The 23180-nt window shown below is 43.3% G+C and overlaps 2 protein-coding genes and 1 non-coding gene across 3 annotated transcripts; all 3 read left to right on the top strand.

Moving 5' to 3' along the window:
• The first annotated feature begins 6685 nt into the window (after positions 1 to 6685).
• On the top strand, positions 6686 to 11215 carry TP53I3 (tumor protein p53 inducible protein 3). Its single transcript, XM_023732405.1, is given in 6 exon segments — positions 6686 to 6750; positions 6752 to 6822; positions 8633 to 8727; positions 8729 to 8846; positions 9759 to 9955; positions 10657 to 11215. Coding segments are annotated over 6 exon segments (729 nt in total). The 3' UTR covers positions 10840 to 11215.
• Positions 11216 to 11795: 580 nt separating this feature from the next.
• SF3B6 (splicing factor 3b subunit 6) lies at positions 11796 to 22755 on the top strand. The gene is made up of 4 exons (XM_004377563.2): positions 11796 to 12063; positions 14040 to 14158; positions 22156 to 22294; positions 22477 to 22755. The coding sequence occupies exons 1-4, from the start codon at positions 12034 to 12036 to the stop codon at positions 22564 to 22566; spliced, it is 378 nt and encodes a 125-aa protein (XP_004377620.1). The 5' UTR covers positions 11796 to 12033; the 3' UTR covers positions 22567 to 22755.
• On the top strand, positions 14727 to 14797 carry TRNAE-UUC (transfer RNA glutamic acid (anticodon UUC)). Its single transcript has one exon. It is a non-coding gene; the product is annotated as a tRNA-Glu (tRNA).
• Positions 22756 to 23180: the final 425 nt, after the last annotated feature.

Raw genomic sequence — 23180 nt, 5'->3', positions numbered from 1 at the left:
GAGCATTATCTTTATAAGTAGTGTCATGCCAATTGAGCTAGATGTTCCCCGAGACCATGGTCCCCAGAGCCCTCCGTCCAGCAGCTCAGTCCCTCAGGGAGTTTGGATGTGTCCATGGGGCCTCCATGACCTTTCCTTGTACAGGTTGTGTTAGTTTCCCCTGTATTGTGTACTGTCTCACCCTTCACATGGTGAATTATTTTTGATATGTTGCTGAATTCTATTGGCTAAAATTTTGTTGAGGATTTTTGCGTCTATGTTCATGAGGGATATCAGTCTGTAATTTTCTTTTTTTGTGGTGTCTTCACCTGGTTTTGGTATCAGGGTTATGCTGGCTTCATAGAATGAGTTTGAGACCACCCATTTTCATATCCAACACTTCACCAAGTAGTCCATTTTATTTTCTAAGTATCTTTCGCCTTTCCCTTTCTCTCTATTTCACTAGCATCTCCCCTAATCTGAGCTATCTTGATTTTTCATCTGAGCTACTACAATACTTTCTAATTGATCTCCCTACATCCGGTGTCTTAGCTTCCTAGGGCTGCCACAACAAAATACCACAAAGTAGGTGGCTTTGAAAATCAGAAATTTATTGTTTCACAATTTTGGAGGCTAGAAGTCCAAACCAGGGTATCAGCTCTAGGGGATGGCCCTTCCTTGTTGGAAGACCAGGGTGTTCCTTGGCATCCCTTGGCTTGTAGATTGTTCCTCACATGTCTCTTCCCCCACGTGTGTGTGTCTCTCCCTGTCTGTTTTCCTTTTTTATAAGACATCACTCAGAATGGATTAGGTTTAGGACTCACCCTACTCTAGCATGGGGTGCAAATGTTTAAGGTGCTCAGCTGCTAACTGAAAGGTTGGAGATTTGAATCCACCCAGAGGCCCCTCAGAATAAATATCTGGTGGGGATCTACTTCTGAAAAATCAGCCACGGAAAACCCTATGGAGCACAGTTCTACTCTGACACACATGGGGTCACTATGAATCAGAGTTGACTCAACAGTAACTGGAAAACTCTGGTATGGCCTCATTAACATCACAAAAGAAAACCCCTATTTCCAAACAGGGTCACATTCATAGGAACAGGTGTTAGGAGTTCAACATTATCTTTTCTGGGGACACAATTCAATCTAGGATACCCACTCTTCTCTTCTAATTCACATCCTATGCTGTAGTAAAAGTGATCACTCCAAAATGCAAACTTAATCATGTCAAAAAAAAAACCCAAACCCATTGCCATCAATTCGATTCCAACTCATAGCGACCCTATAGCACCCCACCAAAAAGAACAAACCCATTGCTGCCATCGAGTCCATGCCAACTCGTAGTGACCCCATAGGACAGAGTAGAACTGCCCCATAGGGTTTCCAAGGAGGAGCTGGTGGATTCGAACTGCCAACCTTTTCGTTAACAGCCAAGTTCTTAACCACTGCACCACCAGGGCTCCTTAAACTTATATAGCAATCTGTTAGTGGTGTTCTGAGTGGTTTATTTTGACACCAGGAAAAAAGATAAAAAACATAAAATCAAAGAAATAAAAACCTTACAATCCTAAATTTGAATTGGAAATAGCAGTTAGAATTCTTGATGTATTTTTTCTTAAAAAAAAAAAAAAAGGTATTTCCTAGCTCTATCCATTGAAAAGGACAAAGGAAGGCAGGGAGGGAGGAAGGGGGAGAGATACAGACTACAAATGACACAGGTGTTCCAGGCCCTGCCCACTGTCTAGTTCCCTGAGCAGGTCTGCCCTGAGAACACACCTTAACCAGGTAGTGCCAACACCTGCGTAGGCCACACTCCATTCTCAGCAGCCTGCACATTGCAGAGACCCTTGTGATTTGAGAATCATCCTTGGGATCCTAACATCAGAGTAAAAGAGCTGAGTGGAACAGGGGTCGTTTTCCTGCCTCCCTGGCCTACACATAAGAGGAGGGAATTAGAGCAGGGATGCAGCTGCCCCCACGTTTCCCATGGGTTTTCTCTTCTTAAAATACCATCACTTTCCTTCCTGGTCTCTTTAAAGGACCCAGTGTCTGCAATATCCCATTTAAATGTGCGGCCATTCATTTGGTCAACAAATCTCCACTGAACACTTACGTGACAGGCACCGTGCTACGCACAGGGGATACTGAGATGACTCCACAGTCTGGTGGGGAAGAAAGGCATTCTAACATAATAGAATGTTACCAGTGCTGTAAGAGAGGTAGTATATAGAGAGCCTAACTATCCCTGAAGGAGCCCTGGTGGTGCAGTGATTAAAACAATTGACTGTTAACCAAAAGGTTGGTGGTTCAAAACCACCAGCCACTCTGCAGGAGAAAGATGTGGCAGTCTGCTTCCGTAGAGATTTACAGCCTTGGAAACCCTATGGTCACTATGAGTCAGAACTGACTTGATGGCATTGGGTGGATAACTATCCCTGAGGAGCCTTTTACTATTTTTTATCAGGTATCTCTTGCTGTATAACAAACCACTTCAAAAATTAGTGGCTTAAAACAATCATTTTATATGCCACCAATTCTTTCAACAGTTTGGTCATGTTGTAGGGGAAAAACATCACAAAGTTTAGTAAAGCAAAAAGAAAGTTTTATGTGGCATATATTCAAAAAAGGCAAAAGTGGGAAAACAGGCAAGCATGCTGCCAGAGCCATGTCCACCTGAGTCCAAGTCATCAGTATACAATTAACATTACAAAACGGGAAAAACCATTGAAAGCTTCACCTTTTCACAGATTGGCTAGAAACTATGATCCTACATTTTGAATTGTCTTTCATAATAATCATTGGTACAAGTTTCAGTAATGACAGTCAGGATGGTCTTCATTGGTCAAACAAATCTTACTATTCACTAAATGCTAATAAAAAAAGATAAGGGTAGAACATATGTGGGTCATTAGTGCTCTGTTTATGTGAAAGTTCCCTAAAAGATGTTTTCCAAGATTGTCCTAGCTACTGCCTTTATACCTCAGGGTCCAGTTGATGTGTCCTTGTGAGTCCAGCTCCAGCTGAGTCACATTCTAGGACAAGGAAAAATGGCTCCAATATTATCTCCTAAATCAGTCAGAATCAGTCTGCCTGAATATATGTGTGTCATCAAGTAGATTCCAACTCACAGTGACCCTATAGGACAGAGTAGAATGTTCCATAGTGTTTCCAATGCTGTAATCTTTACAGAAGCAGCTTCCACATCTTTCTCCCTAGGAGCAGCTGGTGGGTTCGAACCATTGACCTTTCAGTTAGCAGGGGAACACCTAACCACTGCACCACCAGGGCTAGTTTGGGATTATTCATGTGGCTACAATCAGCTAGAAGATCATCATCTGGGGCTACTTGGTCTAGGGGACCTCAGCTGAGACGGCTTGCCTCTGCTCCACGTGGTCTCATCTTCTGGTAGGCTAGCTCAAGCTTCTTCATATAATGGTGAAAAAGTTTTCAGCAGCAAGAGAGGGCAAGCCCACCACATAAGCACTAGTCATTGTTCCATTGCCCAAAGCAAGTCGCATGGTCAAGCCCAAAGTCAGTGTGTGAGGGGACTACACACGGGTATGCTTACAGGTAGGTATGGTTCATTGGAGCCTTGGGGGCACAGTGGTTAAGAGCTTGACTGCTAACCAAAAGGTCAGCAGTTCAAATCTACCAGCTGCTCCTTGGAAGCCCTATGGGGCAGTTCTACTCCGTCCTATAGGGTTGCTATGAGTCTTTGATGTGGTGAAATCAGGTGAAATTGTGCACTACAGACTAGTAAGTAAGCACAAGTAAGCCTGTGCATACCTTGCTTATTGGGTAATCCGTCCCTGCTTATTAAACAAATACTTCACAAATACTTCACTTTGTCGGCTCTAGTTCATTTTTCAAATGGATGCATGGTATTCATCATTTATCCAGTCATTCCCCTAGTGATGGGATCTACTTTGTTTCTAGATTTTTGTCACTATGATCAATGCTGCAATAAACATCTCTGGACGTATGTTCTTACATATTGGTGTTTTTTTTATTTCTGTGGGACCAACTCCACATAAGTAAGTACTATACCGTTATTACCATTATTATTTACAGTATTTTCTGACATCTGGTAATGTAAGTCTTCCTCACTAGTCTTTTTCATATACTGTAATTCATGGCCACTTATTCCTCCATATTTAACATCATTTTACCCAATGAGAAAAATACTCTATTGGAATTATTAAATTTACAATAATTTACATATTAATTTGGTTCTTCTCATCCAAAAACGTGGTGTTTTTCCATTTGTTCAGATCTCCTTTTCTGTTCTGCAGGAATGTCAGGAGGAGGAGACGTGATAAGGATTTCAGGACTGCTTTTTCCCTATTTCTCCTCTCACTCTTCTCCTTTAGCAGCCAGTTCTTTCCTCAGCAGCACCCTGCTTTCCTACACATACTCCAGATGCCTGCCCAAAGGACAAGATCCCAGATCTATAGAGTAAATGGGCTAAAAGGCTTTCCTGTCTGGAAAACGGACCGATCCCAAGCTGGTCAAGAGGTTTGGTCAGGTTTCCTATGAGAGGAAGGTTTTATATCCTTGCCTTGAGGGCTGGAAGCCTGGAATAGCATTCCCTGCAAAGCTGGCAGAAAGATCCCTTTCCAGAATAAAAAAAGAAAAAGAAAATCTGATTTGCATGTCATTAGAAACGGCAACGAACAACAAGCTATACGTATCTTAAAAGAGGAAGGAAGAAACGGGAAAAGCGGAAGACCGGTTCTAGTCAGCCCCACCTCTTACGCTGCCTTGAATCAGCCGTACATTCCCACCGTGGCCGAGGCAGTCTCAGGGCTCTGGGTCTCTGCTACAAGGGCCTTCGAGGGAGCCCAGGGACGCACCGCGCCACAGGGAGCAGTGGAGAGGAGCCTAGCCCATTGTAAATTGACTCACATGGGCTCGAGTGACCTGGGGTCGTGGGTGGGGGAAGGAGGTTCCCAACTCAGACGAAGTATAATTTGCCTAATGATCTTCATTGTTTTCCTGTTCTGCTACATAAAAAAGGAGCCCTGGTGGCGCCGTGGTTAAACGCAGCTGCTACCCGAAAGGTCAGCGGGTTGGTTCTAACCCACCAGCCGCTCAGCGGGAGAAAGATGTGGCAGTCTGCTCCGGTAAAGATTTACAGCCTTAGAAACCCTATGGGGCAGTTCTGCTGTGTTCGGTAGGGTCGCTATGAGTCGCAATCGACTAGAGGGCAGTGGGTTTTTCTTTTTTGCTACATCAAACGGCCATTCCTATTCACCCCCTTCCAGTCTCTGCCTTCTGTGTGGGATCTGTGTGGAGGCGGCAGGGGACCTCCAAGGAAGGACGCGAGCGGAAGCCAGTTCTTGCCGAGACCAACAAAGGGACGCTGGCTGGCCTGCAGAGGGCGCTGGAATATCGGCTTGAAAGCTGTGCTTCCGGAAGAATCTCCTGGCTCCCTCCCATTTTCTAACCTGTGTCCTCAGAGAACATGTTAGCTGCGCACTTTGACAAGCCGGGAGGACCGAGCCTAGGAGAGGGTGAAGTCCTCCTCAGGTGGCGGCCAGCGCCCTGAACCGGGCAGACTTATTCCAGGTACCCAGAAGCCAGGTGTAGCTGGTGCAGGGCGGGACCTCAGAGCCTCCCTCAAGGTCGGCTTTCAATAAACATTTACCTGACGAAGGAATGGCACAGGGCCCTGATAGTAACTCATCTGGATGTGTGCAGAGCCGTCTGTTGGGAGTTCTGAGAGACAGAATCATTTAGCCTCCTTTGTTTCCACAAAACAAAATGCAAGGGATATTTGCAAAGCCGAATCCACCCAGTTTTAATCTATAGTCTACCCAGGCCTCCAGATAAGGAGCTACCGTTTGTTCAGTGTATGCGGGTGTGTGCTATCTCATTTTCTTCTCACAGCAGCCCTATTCACTATTGGCATTTTACAAATAAAAAACCCTGAGACTCAGAGAGGTTAAAGAATATGCCCAAGGCCACACTACTACTAATCAGGGGAGCTGTGATTCAAGCCAAGGTTTTTGTGGCTCCAAAGTTTGCACTCTTTCCGTTCAGAGTTTCAGGTCTGGCAGTGGGTGGGACTCTTACCAGACGTTTTCTTCTGCCTGCTGTTTGACTCCTAAAACAGACCTGCTGTGGTAGGTTGGGGTCATTCAGACATGTGCATCAGAATTACCTGGGACACCTCCCCACTTCACTGCCTGAAATCAACATAACCAGGGCCCAGGCAAGTGTACTTTGAAAGAGCTCCTCAAGCTATCCTGATGCACAATCTAAAGCCTCTGCAGGGTCAGAGGCTCTGAGGGCTGGGGTTCGTTCCTAGCACAGCTTGGCACTTGATACATATTTGGTGGCTACTCTTAAGGGAACTATTTGAGTCCAGGTTTTGTTCCTAGTCTTGCTACTAACATGTTTTGTGACCTTGTACAAGGCATTTCCCTGCCCAGCTCTCAGTTTCTTCATTTGTAAAACAAGAGGTTTAGATTAGGGAAAAAGATCCTACCAGTTATAACATCCACTGATTAGTGACCTACAGCCTCTTATTTGCATAAGACAAATTACCTCTTCTCTCCCTTTTTCTGACTTACTGGAGCTGATTTACCAAAGCTGGCCTTACCGTTTCAGAAAAAGAGGGTCAAGGATGGTGACATACAGATTTCTGATCATGCTCACCATGTACTGTGTGTTCCTCTCTCTGCAGAGACAAGGCCAGTATGCCCCACCCCCAGGAGCCAGCAGCATTTTGGGACTGGAGGCATCTGGACATGTGGCCGAGCTGGGTGCCAGATGTTGGGCACTGGAAGCCTGGAGACTCAGCCGTGGCTCTGCTACCTGGTGGGGGCCAGGCTTAGTATGTCACTGTCCCTGAAGAGCTCCTCATGCCCATCCTGGCAGGACTGTCCCTGACCCAGGCTGCAGCCATCCCAGAGGCCTGGCTCATGGCCTTCCAGCTGTTATATCTCTTGGGTGAGGAACCCCCCATTCTCACTCTATTAGCATGGCTCAATTCCTCCATAACTCAGCCCTCCCAAACCCCAGCTTTGGCCTGGACACCTATCCACACCAAGTCCCAGAACTTCACCCTGCTGAACCACCACTAGCATTAGGCCCTCAAACCATGTTAGCAACGGTTTGATGTTGAGGCTGAAAATCACAGTTAGCAGATAGAAGGCCTATAAGGCACTTGATAGAAGCCATGTGCACATCTTCACACTATAGGCCCAGCAGAAGTCCCAGCTTCTACAAGTCAGCTGAGCTTCTCTCTCAGAGCCCAAGTGCAGAAGAAGGTGCCATTCTATCAACTCATTTATTCCTCCCCAAGCCTACTGAGGCCAGCTAAGAGGTCACATGAGGGCACCTAAGGAGACTTGGCCTCTACAAAGGGAGCCAGTGTAACTAGGAAGACAAGATACGGACATGGGAATTTCACAGGAAACAGACAACCATAGAGTTAGAAAGTGTGGCCCTGTCTCTAAAAACAACGGAAGCTCAAGATGGGAAAGTCAGTGTAGGCAAGGATAGTCAGAGAAGGCTTCCCAAAAGGCAGGACTTGAGGGGTAGAGTTGTGATGGACAGAAGGCATGCCAAACATCAGGGGTGACCTAAGAAATAGCATTAAGGTGAGATGGGCTGCTCTGCTCAGGAGTCACTTGTGAGAGATGAGTCTGTGACTAGACTGTGGTGGCATAGAATGCCAGGCTGTCTGGACTTGATGCAAAAGCCAACTGTAAACCACCTTACATTTTGAGCAGGAAGTGACATAATGAAAGCCCCGTTTTAGGAGGAGCCTGGTGGCTGTGTGTGTTGCTTGGGATGGTAAGGAGATAAATGGGTGAGTGAAAGCAGCTAGAGGCCAGTTTCAGACTGAAGAAGGACTGGCTTCAGGAGGTGACAGCAGGAATGTGGTTATTCATACTTGTTGAGGTATATAGCAGAGATGTAAGGTAAAACAGAGATTATGGATATAGCTGCTAATAACTCTGTTTTAAAAGGTTGTTTTCCACTTTGACTAGAGGCTACCAGTATAGACAAAAAGGAAGTTAAGAGAGCAAGAGATCTGGCATTTGGTGGTTGTCTTAGTCATCTAGTGCTGCCATAACAGAAATACCACAAGTGGATGGTTTTAACGAAGAGAAATTTATTTCCTCACAGTCAAAGTAGGCTCAAAGTCCAAATTCAGGGCGTCAGCTCCAGGGGAAGGCTTTTTCTCTGTCAGCCTTCTTCTCTTTGGTGTCCCCCTGGACTAGGAGCTTCTCTGCGCAGGGACCCCAGTCCAAAGGACGCGCTCTGCTTCCGGCACTGCTTTCTTGATGGTATGAGGTCCCCCTGTCTCACTGCTCACTTCTGTCTTTTATATCTCAAGAGATTGCCTCAGGACACAATCCAGTCTTGTAGATCAGGTCCTGCCTTGCTAACACAACTGCCACCCATCCTCCCTCATTAACATCATAGAGGCAGGTTTACAACATACAGGAAAATCACACAGTACCAGGAATCATGGCCTAGCCAAATTGATACACACATATTTTGGGGGACATAATTCAAACCATGACAGTGGTCCTGACGCCAGGTCACCATGGTGGAATATGCCTGCGTGGGGAATGTGTGAATGTGTAGCAGTTGCAAAGTAAAGAGAACTGTTCCTGTACTTACTGTCATAGGAAATGCTCAGGCCGGAGAGTCTGTGCTAATCCATCTGGGTTCAAGTGGTGTGGGCACAGCTGCCATCCAACTCACTCAGATGGCTGGAGCTATTCCCTCTGGTCATGGCTGGCTCGCAGCACAAGCTTCCAATGGCAGAAAAGCTTGGAGCAGCTGCTGGATTCAATTACAAAGAAGAGGACTTTTCTGAAGCAACGCTGAAATTCACCAAAGGTAAACAACTGCTTCTGCAGCTCAGCAGGAATGTCAGAGATGATTAAATCCTTACCAGCCTCAAGGTTGCCAGTGCTTTGGATTGGCCTTGTCTCTGCTAAATGCACAACAGCTGGCCTGGTCAAATTCTAGTACCCTGGGGTTTGACCACTGGGGACAGGCAATCAGTATGTAGGACTGAGATCGTTTCCATGTGCAGTCTTGCAAATGATATAATTCATATACGTTTTAGAAGCTGGGTGATTATCAAGAGTTGACTTGGAATTTTCCAGGACCTCTTCTTCCCAACCAGCCACTCCACAGTGAGTTCACAGGAGCCTTGAGGCACAGACCAGTGTGGATCTGGACCTAGTAGGGTTGGGGTAATAGGGATGTGCATGCCTCTTCATTCCAAAGCCAAATATGTGTAATTTTTGGCTCATCCCTTCCAATTTTTCATGAGTAGACAATTGAGTGCAGACATTTTATAACTTAGGTATGAACAACTAATCTGCCCTGTAGCCTGGGTAGACCTCCTCTGTTCTGTTCTCACTCATACCTGGGTGCCAGTGCACACTGTACTTATGTGGTGGTAAGGGGAGACACCAAGTCATGGTGTCACCCTATTTCCGTCTTGCTACCTTCTTGTGACTAGGGGTCATAAAAGATGAACTGTTCACACATACCATGATAGAGTTCAGCTACTTAAACTACATTTGTAACGTTTCCATGAGCAATGTTGCTAGTTCCAACCTATAAATTTACCACATGCACTGTACTTAATTTATACCCATATATCCACAAATATAGGGTCGCTGTGAGTCGGGACAAACTGGATGGCACCTAACAATCCATAAATATACCATAGAGTCTTATTTTACGCCAAGTTTTCTGGGCCTGACTCGCATCACAAATCTGCGTTTCATGTGAAAGGTGTTGGAGTCAACCTTATTCTAGACTGTATAGGTGGATCCTACTGGGAGAAGAATGTCAACTGCCTGGCTCTTGATGGTCGCCAGGTTCTCTATGGTCTGTTGGGAGGAGCTAACATCAGTGGGCCTCTGTTGCCAAAGCTACTTTTTAAAAGAGGAAGTCTAATCACCAGTCTGCTAAGATCTAGAGACAAACAGGTAAGTGATGTGTGAAAAGAAAACATGGTTTCATTTACATAAAAGTGTGAGAAGGGAGCTTTGTCACATCTTAGATAGTTTATGTAGAAACCTGCCCCCCTGGGTATATACCCCGATTTAGAGAACCAATTAGAGTTAGTCAACAGAAGCCTCAACATCTTGAAAAGAGGGTGGCTAATACTTCATACAGAATCTAAACTTTCTAACAAAATGAACAAAGTATTGAGCATATTAGGAAGGAGTTCTAATAGTTCCAAGACTGTTTTCAAAGGCACTCTCCTCAGTGTGCTAAGAAAGTAATACATGTTACAGAAATCTGTGTGGCATTCTAGCAGTCACCAACTTTGGGAATGTTTCCCAGTATGGGTTTCACAACTGCTGGAGGAAAGTAGAGCTCAAACATCCCTTTTGCACAGAGCCTACGTAAGTTCTTTCTGTGGCTGCCTCTTGCTTGAAGCTTTTATTTAGAAGCAGCCCTCTGGCTGTTACTGACAGTAATATTTTACTCCCAGCTTCAATCCTTATCTAGTACAGAACAGAGGTTACACATTTGGGGGCAGGCACATAAATGCTAGGAAGTGAAGTGGGTATCCCTGTGTGTTTTTTCAGACGTGTACCAGTTTGAGAGAGATCAGAAAGGATGGGGAGTGGCAGGGTAAGGCCTCAGTCCAGGCTGATGGGTTCCTTTTCCGTTATCTTAGTATAAGCAAATGCTGGTGAAGGCTTTCACGGAACAAGTTCTGCCTCACTTCTCCACGGAGGACCGCCAACGTCTGCTGCCCGGTCTGGATATAGTCTACCCGGTGACTGAAATCCAAGAGGCCCATGTGTACATGGAGAGTAACAAGAACGTGGGCAAAATCGCCCTGAAGCTGCCCCAGTGAAGGCAGAGGGGGCAGTACAGGACACGGCCACCTCAGGCCTTCTCAGAGTAAACTTGAAGAAAAATTCACAGGCAAGAGATCCGGCGCTACTCCCAGACCCACCTCTAAACCACTGTCCCTTCTCAACTTGTCAACTGACCCATATTAAGCAGGTCTGAAGAAACAGAGGGTGGAGTTGAAGCGTGGTGTGCTCACAGGCAGCCCGCGCGAACTAGGGCTGACTGGCAGGAGTGAGGTGGGAGCTGGGACAGGTGACGGGGATTACAGGAGAGGCCACCGAGGTGGGGGGCAGAGGGGGGGCTTGCCCCCAGGCACAAGTCCAAGAAGGCGTCAGACATGGCACCCCCGGGAGCCACAAATAATGAAAGGCACCTGAGACAGCCAGACAAGGGGGGAGAGGGGGCGTTTCTGCTGACGCATCGCCGCTATCTAATTCATCTTGAAATTGGGGGGTTGGGGGGGTGGGTGCAACTTAGAAATTGCCCCTGGGCACTGGAATTGAGTGGGGGAAGCGCTGTTTAGAGATTGTCCGTGAGCGCTCGTTCCCTCGCTACGCCTCTGAGAGGCCAGTCCAGCCGAGGCTCAACCAGGGGGAGGCACTACGGAGGACTGGGGGTCCGGGATAAGGTTACAGCGTCAGCCTCGACACAACCCGCCAGAACCGGTGAACGCTTGCCCTGTGCACTGCCAGAAGTCCAGGCTCATCCACGAGTTCCCCCACGCCTCGCTCCGCCCGTCCTACAACCCGGAGTTTCTCGCCAAGCTTGGTCCCCTTCCCGCAACCCACCTAAGCTCTGCACCACCCCCCGCCACCCTCCCCAGGCCCCCCACCCGTTTCAGTTAGCTCGCTCCGCTCAGGGTCTCCTCGACCGGAACACCTCCCTTTCTGGAACTGGGGCCCCGCCCTTTCCGGCCCAGGACCCGGAAGCATTTTCCACTCTCTACTTTCACTTCCCGACCTCGTACTTATCTCAGGCTCGCTTTGCCCCGGGAGTCTTCTCGAAAGAGGACGGATAGTACGTCAGCACGTCTCGACGTGAAACGGTGATTTTTCCAGCGTTGTTTCAGCAGCTTCCGGTGGAGCCTGCATGTTGATGTCCTGCGTTTGACACTATTGCGCTCGAAGTGGAGCGAGCTCTGGAAGTGTCCGGAGGATTCCAGTATTTGTTACGGTAACTTCATCAGCCTGCCAAGATGGCGATGCAAGCGGCCAAGAGGGCGAACGTGAGTAGTGGGGCCTTCTGCAGAGGAGGGAGAGCACTTCCCTGTTTGACTTTCTCAGAGGCGTGGATCAGAGCATCCTTACTCCTCCGTCCCCTGGGCGGGGAAGCCCAAATTTTCCTATCCCATCCGAGGGGATTCCACGCTGCCCCGGTCCTCGGGTATGCTCATTGAGTCACACTTCTGCCCCCCACCCCTTTTGAAAGTTCCTAAAGTCTCTATCTTAGTGTTAGTGACAGTGTTAGCCTTACAGCCTTTGTTGCTTGACCTGTGTTTAGGACCTGGTATCAGGATCTTGTCCTCAGCCTAAAAAGGGATAGCTTAGATGAGTTCTAAACAAACAACTTAATGGTTCAGAGGCTACTAAAACTTAGGATTCTCTTCAGATCAGGGGATTTTTTTGGGTCCTTCATTAACTTATTAATTCAACAGTGTTTATTGAGACTTGCTATATACCAGGCTTGCGAGGTAGGAAACAATTCATTAGTTATATTTATTGCCTTACTACATACCAGCCACTAATGTAGGTAATGGACATAGAGCAATGAATAAAACAAAAAATCCTTGCCCTATAGATGCTTACATTCTAGTGTTAGTGAGTGAAGGTCTAAAGAAGAATGTCTCAAGAAGGAGGTAGTGGTGCTGAGAGGTATAATACGATGACAGATAATTGAACACTGGATATGGCTATAAACCGAAAACCAAAGCCGCTGCCATCGAGTCGATTCCGACTCATAGCGACCCTGTAGGACAGGGTAGAACTGCCTCATAGGGTTTCCCGGGAGCGGCTGGTGGCTTTGAGCTGCTGACCTTTTGGCTACAGCCAAGTTCTTTAACCACTGTGCCACCAGGGCCCCGGATATGGCTGTGGTGAGATGGAAAATTTAAGCGAATTTACTAGAGAAATGTATTTTGATCGTCTGCCAGTACTGATTGTCTATTTGAACTTAACCTTGAATTATGATATTTAAAACTGTATTGTACTTATTTGTTTCCTAGTTGTCAACACTACTTATAATTGTCTTTTAATATAAAAATAACTAAATAGTTATTGAGTAAATTAATGTTGAGTATTTAGTATGTTAATCAGGAGCACAGGAGCAAGATCTAGACTGGATATATATATTTGAGAGTCATCAAGTTACTTTGGAAACTATGGGTGTGGTTAAGAGACCAGTCAGAGAGAATGTAAAGAGTTAAGGGGAGTATACAAAGGATCAAGAAAAGAAGTCTAAAGATAAAGCCCTGTGCAGGAGCATATTTTAATGGTAAAGAAGACTGAGAAGAAATAGCCAGAGAGTTAGGAGGAAACCAAGAAAATGGAGTGTTGCAAGAAGGGACTACTCAGCAGTGTCAGAAATCTCAGGCTAAGTATGATGAGGATTGAGCATTGCAATTAAAAGGCCTTAGGGAGCCTTATATATATATTTTCACTATATATTCCTGATACCTAACCTGGTGTGTAAGAAGGTGCGTAGTAAATATTTGTTGGTTGAAAGCAGAGTGGTCTAGATAAGTAGTCTGTTTTGTGAAAAGATGGGCAGGATGTGAGCAGCTGCTCATGGGAGGACAAGAAGAAGCTAGTGGTGAGGGAAAATTTGTAAATTCGAAAGAGAGAAGAGGTCATTGATACAAGTCCCTGAGAAGACCATAGAACAGTCATCAATGGGAATTTTATTGTCTAGCAAACAGGAACAATTCCCTTCTTTCTTTCCCACATACAGTCTGAGGTGTCTAGGACTTTTAAATGTGGTTAAAAGTTCTTATTTAACTATAATGACCGAAAGTCTGGTTTTATCACAGGTTCCTACTAACAGTCTTCTCTGGAACCATCACCCATTTGCTTTTCTGAAGAGTATGTCATTTACATCAGATGATAATTCTTATTCTTGGCATTTTACTATTATGTATTAGTGAGAATTTTTTCTGAATGGTAGCACTCCTGTCCTGATTACAACAACATGTATTTCTTATTTTAGATTCGACTTCCGCCTGAAGTAAATCGGATTTTGTATATAAGAAATTTGCCATACAAAATCACAGCTGAAGAAATGTATGATATATTTGGAAAATACGGACCTATTCGTCAAATCAGAGTGTGAGTCTTACTGATATTTTTAAAATGTAGTTTAAAGAAAACGATTGCATAACCTATAATCTCAGAATTATTGCTAAAAGCAGGGCCACCATGTGTGGCTAAACAGGGTGTGCAGTGCAGCACCCCTAACCAAGAGCCGAGAGGCTAACAGACTGAAATCAGGGAGATGAGATTTTTTTTTTTATAGGAGGGAAAAAAACTGTACAGTCCCTAATGATCCAGCTTAATGAAAGCCAGGAATACTAATGGAGAAATTATAAAGAGAGAGTGATGTAGTAATGAATTTTTTGAGTAGAGTGGAAGAGAAGGGAAGGAACTAACATTTATCACATACCTACTATTTATAAGGAGTCCCTGGATGGTGCAAACGATTAACGTACTCATTAATCAAAGGGTTGGAAGTTTGAGTCTGCCATGCTTTGTATGTCTAGAGGCACTTCAGAAGAAAGGCTGGGTGACCTGTTTCCCAAAAATCAGCCATTGAAAGCCCTGTGGAGTACAGTTCTGCTCTGATGCATATGGGGTCACCATGAGTCAGAGTCAAGTCAACGGCAACTGGTTTTAGGAGGCAGTGATGGTTCAGTGGTAGGATTCTTGCCTTTCAAGCAGGAGACCCAGGTTCAATTCCTGGCCAGTGCACCTCAAGTACAGCCACCACCAGTCTGTCATTGGAGGCTTGTATGTTGCTATGATGCTGTACAGGTTTCAGCAGAGCTTCCATACTAAAACTTACTAGGAAGAAAGACCTGGTGATCTACTTCTTTTTTTTTAAAAAACATTTTATTGTTGTTTAGGTGAAAGTTTACAAAGCAAATTAGTTTCCCGTTCAACAATTTATACACAGCTTGTTTCGTGACATTGGTTGCAAACCCCTGAATGTGTCAGCAGCCTCCTCCCTTCCTCCCTGGTTCCCCATGTCCATTCGCCCAGCTTTCCTGCCCTTACCTTCCTTCTGATCTTTGCTTTTGGGTCAGTGCTGCCCTTTAGATCTCGTATAGTTGATTGTTCTAAGGTGCACATTCCTCACTGGTGTTACTGTTCATTTTTTTAGGCTTGTCTATTGTATGGCTATAATGCGATCTCCGGGAGTGACTTCAGTTCCAAGTTTGAAGGGTGTCTAAGGGCCATAGTCTCAGGGGTTCCACCAGTCTCTATCAGACCAGTAAGTCTGGTTTTATTTATGAGTTTGAATTTTGTTCTACATTTCTCTCCCACTCTGTCTATGACCTACTGTTGGCCCGGGTCCAAGTGGTCAGTAGTGGTAGCCAGGCACCATCTAGTTCTTCTGGTCTCAGGCTAGTGAAGGCCATGGTTCAGAATTAGTCCTTTGGACTAACTGTTTCCATGAGTCTTTGTTTTCTTCACTCTTTGCTCTGGATGGGAAGAGACCAATTGTTGTATCTGAGATGGCCGCTCACAAGCTTTTAAGACCCTAGCTGCTGCTCACCAAGGTGGGATGTAGAACATTGTATGGTTTATGATATTCTAATTGACCTAGGTGTCCCCTGAGACTATGGTCCCTAGCCCTGAAGCCCAGTATCTCAGTCCCTGGAGGTGTAGGGTTGTGGCTAAGACGTTTTTGTGACCGTGTCCACTGTGCGCACTATTGCATAGATGTGTATATTTTCAGCATGTACGCATATATGTACATGGGTGAACTTCCATATGCCCTCCCACACCTGTTCAGCTTACATATCTACTTGTCTATCCCCTCTTACATTATTGTTTGTTATTACTGTTGTCGCAGGATTATATGTGTATTTACTGTTGTTGTCTTTTACTTTTGGGTACCTTTCTGTGTTTTCCTTTACCTTGATTATGTTGTGCTGACTTCCCCCATATTGTGTATTATCTCTCCCTTCACCAGAGTTAGTACGTGTCTACTATCTAGTTAGTGGTTTTCCCTCTCTCCTCCTTCCCCCATCCCTGGTAATCATCAAAGCATGTTTCCATCTGTGTGTAAACCTTTTTATGAGTTTCTGTGATAGTAGTCTCATGCAGTATTTGTCCTTTTGTAATTGACTTATTTCACTCAGCATAATGCCCCCGCAGATTCATCTGTGTTGTGAGATGTTTCACAGATTCATCATTGTTCTTTATCATTGCGTAGTATTTCATTGTGTGTATGTACCACAGTTTGTTTATGCATTCATCCGTTTATGGACACTTAGGCTGTTTCCATCTTTTTGCTATTGTAAATGCTGCAGTGAACATGGGTGTGTATATGTTTGTTCGTGTCCTGGCTCTTATTTCTCTAGAATATATACCTAGGAGTGGGATTGCTGGATCATATGGTATTTCTGTTTCTAGCTTTTTGAGGAAGCGGGAAATGATTTTCTATAGTGGTTGTAGAAAAAGAAAGAACTATAGAAAATTATTTCCTCCTTCTTCAAAAAGCTATAAATCATTTTCTGTAGTGGTTGAGGAGCCCTGGTGGTGCAGTGGTTTAGAGCTCAGCTGCCAACCAAAAGGTCAGCATTTTGAATCCACTTGGAAACCCTGTGGGGCAGTTCTGCTCTGTCCTATAGGGTTGCTGTGAGTCAAAATCGACTCGACAGCAACAGGTATGGTTTTTGGTTTCATAGTGGTTGTACCATTTTACATTCCCATGAGCAGTGTATGAGAGTTCCAATCTCCCCATAGCCTTTCCAGCATTTGTTGTTTTCTGTTTTTTTGATCAGTGCCATTATTATCGGTGTGAGATGGTATCACATTGTAGTTTTGATTTGCATCTTTCTGATGGCTAATGATCGCGAGCTTCTCTTCATGTATTTATTGGCTGCATGGATGTCCTCTTTGGTGAAGTATCTGTTCTTGTCCTTTGTCATTTTTTAATTGGGTTGTCTTTTTGTTGTTGGGAGTTTTCTGTACATTTTAGAGATTAGACCTTTGTCAGATATATTGTAGCCAACATTTTGATAGTTGATTTATGCCATAAATTAGGGCTCCTAGGTTTGCCCCTATTTTTTCTTCTATGATCTTTATAGTTTTAGGCTTTACATTTAGGTCTTTGAACCATCTCGATCATAGTTTTTGTGTTTAGTGTGAGGTATGGATCCTGTTTCATTTTTCTGCAAATGGATATCCAGATTTGCCAGCACCATTTGTTAAAGAGACTATCTCTTCCGCATTTCATGGATTTTGACCTTTTGTCAAAGATTAACTGTCCATAAGTGGATGGTTTTGTTTCTGGGTTCTCGATTCTGTTCCATTAGTCTATGTGTCTATTGTTACACCAATACCAGGCTTTTTGGACTAATGTGCCTGTGTGGTAGGTTCTGAGATTGGGGAGTATGAGGCGTCCTGCTTTGTTCTTCTTCTTCAGTAATGCTTTACATAATCCAGGGCCTCTTTCCTTTTCATATAAAGTTGGTGATTAGTTTTTCCGTCTCATTAAAGAATGTTGTTGGAGTTTGGATTGGGATTGCATTGTGTCTGTAGGTTGCTTTGGGTAGTATTGTCATTTTCACAATGTTAAGTCTTCCTATCCATGAGCATGGTATGTTTTTCCATTTATGCAGGTCTGTCTGAGTTTCTTGCAGTAGCAGTTTGTAGTTTTCTTTGTATAAGTCTTGTACGTCCCTAGTTAGGATTATTCCCAAGCATTTTATCTTTTGGGTGGCTATTGTAAATGATACTGTTTTCCTGATTTCCTTTTCAGAGTTCTCTTGGTTAGTATAGAGGGATCCAACTGATTTTTATCCCCACCACTTTGCTAAATCCTTCTCTTAGTTCCAGTAGCTTTCTTGTAGTAGAGTCTGGGCGAATTTGTATGTATAGGATCACATCATCTGCAAATAGGGGTAGTTTTACTTCTTCCTTACTGTTATGGATTGAATTGTGTCCTCCCAAAATGTGTGTCAACTTGGCTAGGCCATGATTCCCAGTATTGTGTGATTGTCCACCATTTTGTCATCTGATGTGATTTTCCTATGTGTTGTAGATCCTGTCTGTATGATGTTAATAAGGCAGGATTAGAGGCAGTTATGTTAATAAGGCAGGACTCAATCTACAAGATTAGGCTGTGTCTTAAGTCGATCTCTTTTGAGATATAAAAGAGAAGCGAGCAGAGACGGGGGACCTTATGCCACCAAGAATGAAGAACCAGGAGGGGAGCGCATCGTTTGGATCCTGGGTCCCTGCGCTGAAAAGCGCCTAAATTAGGGGAAGATTGATGGCAAGGACCTTCCTCCAGAGCCGACAGAGAGAGAAAGCCTTCCCTTGGAGCTGGCACCCTGAATTTGGACTTCTAGCCTCCTAGTCTGTGAGAGAATAAATTTCTCTTTGTTAAAGCCATCCACTTGTGGTATTTCTGTTATAGCAGCACTAGATAACTAAGACACTTACAAATTTAGATTCCTTATTATTTCTCTATGTTGCCTTATTGCTCTAGCTAGGACTTCCAGTACAATATTGAATAAAAGTGGTGATTAAGGGCATTCTTGTCTAGTTCCCATTCTCAAGGGGAATGCTTTCAGTCTCTATTGAGAATAATATTGGTTGTTGGTTTTGAATATATGCCCTTAATTATGTTTAGGAATTTCCCTTCTATTCCTATTTTGCTGAGAGGTTTTATCAAGAATGGATGTTGGACTTTATCAAATGCCTTTTCTGCATCAATTGAGATGATGATGTGGTCTTTTTTTTATTTATATGGTGAACTACATTGATCTTCTAATGTTAAACCATCCTTCCATACCTGGTATGAATCCCACTTGGTCATTGTGTATTATTTTTTTAATATGCTGTTGAATTCTGTTGGCTAAGATTTTGTTGAGAATTTACTCTTGAGGGATATTGGTCTATAATTTTCTTTTTTAGTGGTTTCTTTGTCTGGTTTTGGTATCAGGGTTATGCTTGCTTCAAAGAATGAATCCGGGAGTATTCCTTGCTTTTCTATATTCTAGAATAGTTTGAGCAGGATTGGTGTCAACTCTTCTCTGAATGTCTGGTAAAACTTTCCAGTAATGCCATCTGGGCTAGGGCTTTTTTTTGTGGGAGTTTTTTTTAATAATCGCTTCAATTTCTTCTTTTGTAATGGGTGGTGATCTACTTCTGAAAATCAGCCAGTAAAAATCCTGTGGATCATAACTGTGTGATCCCATTGTGCATAGGGTCGTCATGAATCGGGCCCATTCACGGTCAGCTAACAACAGCAACTATTTATAAAGCCAGGTGCTCTACTGTGTTCTTTATATGCATTAACTCTGATTTTCTCAACAGTCTTCACTGTCCATTTTACTGATGCCAAAATTTCTCAATTAAACATGAGTAAAGGGTATAAAACTGAGAAGAATGACTCTTTCAATGGCTGCTTTCTATTGAAGATTTAAAAGTATGGGGGGAAGTATCTAATTATAATAAGAATTCTTGTTTTAAATTAATCTAAATATTGGGGTTCATACCTTCAAATGATATTTACCGAATATCTACCGAATACCATTCACTGTAAGAGGTGCTTTTAATTGCATCAACAATACTGAAGCCCTGTGTGGAGGTGATACTGTGTCTGTCTTACAGTGCCAGACACATAGAAGAAGCACAGTATATATCTCTTGGATAAGTTAGTAAAAGCTTAACCCAGAAAAAACTGAACCTGTTGGCTTCAAGTCAGTTTCAACTTATAGTGACCCTATAGGACAGAGTAGAACTGCCCCATAGCGTTTCCAAGGAGGAGCTAGTGGATTTGAACTGCTGACCTTTTGGTTAGCAGCTAAACAGTTAACCACTGCACTATCAGGGCTCCGAAGTCCAGAGAGGTTAAGTTAAATGATTAGGTTTTCTTATTCCTACTTGTAAGCTTTTACCACCAGTAAGAACATAATGTTGACTCAGTGCTTAACACACAGTAGGTACTGATTATATACTTTTAAAAATTTAAATTATAAAGTTATTCTCAAGATACGAGGTTGACAATTAGGGGCTGGGACATGAGAGATGGAGAGTCTATAAAATGGAATTAGTGCCTATCCCTATTCCACTTTCTTAGAAAATTTAGGAGGAAGGAAAAGTTATATTATTTTAGCTTTCTGGAGAAAGGTTGTGTGACAGAATTGATAGAAAGTAGGTCTTTGCCTTTCAAATACGTATTAGCATTTGCTGTATGCATGGCACTGTGGGAGTAAAATGAAGTTATGTGACCATCTTTGCCCTTAAGATCTTGTTCAAGTTTTTTCTTTTTATTTCAAAGGAAAAATGAGGTCCACTATTTCGGAAAATATTTGGGGCAATTGTTTTTCTTTCGGGCAGTCCCCAACTTTCATACCATTCTTAAAAATGATTAAAAGTCAAAAGTTTGAAAGTTGATAGACTATTCCCAGAGAGTAAAGGATATAAAATCCCTCCATCATGCTCATGCAACCTGACAAAGTAAGAACATTCACCAATGCTGGCACCCTCCAACCACTCCCTGTACCATGTCCCTGTGCCATCAATTTACCAGGAAGCACAAGCTGTGGCTGGGGCCCAGACTGTAGTCTTTTGTCCTAGATCAAGCCTAGGCAGGTGTCTCCTTTTCCCATGGACCTCTTCCTTTCCTTGACCCTATGTAGGGGCTGTGGCAGACGGAGAGCTAGTCTTAAACCTCATTCCACTGTTGCACTGGGGTAGTTGGAACACAGTGGAGGCAAGGGATCCATCCTTATCACACCTGAGCTGAGTAGGACCTCTTCCCACTGTCCCTTCCAACAAGCACTTGGCCATTCTGCTGCCTGAAATGTAGTGCCCCTTGTAATTCCTCAGCCCCCAGAGGGAGCTGGTGAGATGAGGAAAGGAGGTGGCAAGGAACACTTTACACTAGAAGGAACACCTGCATGTTTGTGAGCAAGGTCCAGCTCCCACTTCCAGCCTTCTGCCTGGGCTCACAGATAACTCCACCTGCTATCACAGTTCCACCCCCATGCAGCAGAAACCCAGCACTTTTCCCCAGCCAAACGGGTGTTTAATGTATGAGAGTGCAGATTATATTAAAAATGAATTATGAAAGAAGGGGGCTGACTACATTGCATTAAAAAAAAAAAAAAATGTTTCAAGAAAAGTGGACGAAACTGCTCTCTACATTGCAGGATATCCTTTCCTGGCCATAAAGGATGAGGGCTGACTGTTTTGTCTTGTCTTTAAGAATTTAATAATTTAATTAGGGTGAGGAAGAAAATCAGTATCTTCAGAAACAAGGGACTAGTTTCCAGGTGATAGTGTGGTGAATAATTATTTAGCATTGTTCTGTTGCATATATGCACAGTAAGAAAAACCCCATTCTAAACACTGCTGACTAATAAAAGCCATCACTCCTATGTACTAGTAGTCCCCGATTTATCGCGTATTAAAGTTACGACAAAATGTACTTAATGACTGTCCTTTTTAATAATTTGTGTACTTTTTTATGTATGTATTATATATTAAAATATACATCTGTAAGTCTATATGTAATGTTTCCAACCTTCAAAGACAAATAAAGATCAGGTCTATAAAGATACTGATAAGTAAAAGGTAATAATAATGAAAACTTAAAAGAAAAAAGAGATATACACCTTATGTCAGAACCCGCGTTAGGACAGAACCCTGTTGTAAATCAGGGACTACCTGTACTGTGCTTTCCAGCTTAAGACTGAAAATTGGTTCTTAGTATGAGAAATAAGAAGGATTAGAACAGTGAATGTAGACTGACAAAGTTTCAAGGTAGTTTTTCACTTGCTGCCAGTACTTTTTTGGTAGGTGTGTTCTTAGTATTCCTGATGTAACAAAAAGCTTAACATGTAGACATTTTACTTAAAAATTCAAGAAGTTACAGGCTTATCCAGCATATCTATTCATAATGTTTATTTCCTCTAATAGTTTTCAGGTTGATCTCAAAATATTTAAATAAATCTTATTTCAACTTACTGTCTTTAATCTGCTATTTTTGGTTCTGCGGTTAGTGGTTTAAAAGGCGCTTCCGTATTCAGATATCAATGCTCAGGTACATGTGTGTTTTAATTAAATCCTGTTTAACTCTACAGGGGGAACACACCGGAAACTAGAGGAACAGCTTATGTGGTCTATGAAGACATCTTTGATGCCAAGAATGCATGTGATCACCTATCGGGATTCAATGTTTGTAACAGATACCTTGTGGTTTTGTATTATAACGCCAACAGGGTAAGTATAGCCAGGGTCCTTGTTGCATGGAGAGCCCATTTAAGAATTAGTGTAGAACTGCACCGTGATGGGAAATGCGTGTTGTGCATTTTTGTTCTTTTTTTTTTCCTGGCTAGTGCTATTGGTGAAATTCTTTTGGTCGTAGATCATTAACTGTTAACTTTGATGCTTACCATTCTCAGGCATTTCAGAAGATGGACACAAAGAAGAAGGAAGAACAGTTGAAGCTTCTGAAGGAGAAATATGGCATCAATACTGATCCACCAAAATAAACACTGTTTTCTGCATTTTCATTTTGGACTAAAACCCACGAATGACTACCAACACTTTTTTTTTTTTTTTTTTTGGTAATTAATACTAAATATTGTGATTTCGTATTTGAGACTCAAAATGACCTGCTTGAAACTTTGATACATGTTAGAATGTATTATGTTAATAAACATGTAGCTTTTTGTAAAACATGTCAGTGTTTACTCTTGAACTTTCCCCTCTTATTTGAAACCAGGGGCAACCATATCAAGAATTGTCCAGTAGTAGGTGTCCTAGAGACCCTGAGATTCTTGAGGGCAGGGACCTTTTTGTGTTCCCTTTGCCTTCGGTGTCCAGCCAGTGGCTGGTCATCAAAGGAACTTGTTAAAGTGTTACTATTTATTGAATGTCTGTTCATAATGAAATCTTCACAACTCTATGAAATAGGTAAGGTATCTCAATTTTGCAGATGAGGGAAACCAAAGCCCATCATGTTGGTTGAATGAATAAGATGCTTACATAAAACAGCTGCTGTGACAGCAACTAGTTATTAACTACATTTGTATAATACTTATTTTCCAGTTAACAGAACACCTTTGTGAATATGGGAACCCTCGTCCTTAGAATGGAGTTTCTG

Source organism: Trichechus manatus, unplaced genomic scaffold, assembly GCF_000243295.1.
Source record: "Trichechus manatus latirostris isolate Lorelei unplaced genomic scaffold, TriManLat1.0 scaffold00052, whole genome shotgun sequence".
Taxonomy (NCBI): domain Eukaryota; kingdom Metazoa; phylum Chordata; class Mammalia; order Sirenia; family Trichechidae; genus Trichechus; species Trichechus manatus.
Note: the sequence above shows the minus strand (reverse complement) of the source record. Positions and strands in the feature narration are given on the sequence as shown.

Bases quoted from the DNA above. Each gene is read 5' to 3' on its own strand.
- SF3B6 (XM_004377563.2), top strand. From the start codon at position 12,034: ATGGCGATGCAAGCGGCCAAGAGGGCGAAC. The intron at 12,064-14,039 runs GTGAGTAGTGGG...TTCTTATTTTAG, and splicing joins AAGCGGCCAAGAGGGCGAAC to ATTCGACTTCCGCCTGAAGT. The intron at 14,159-22,155 runs GTGAGTCTTACT...TTAACTCTACAG, and splicing joins CCTATTCGTCAAATCAGAGT to GGGGAACACACCGGAAACTA.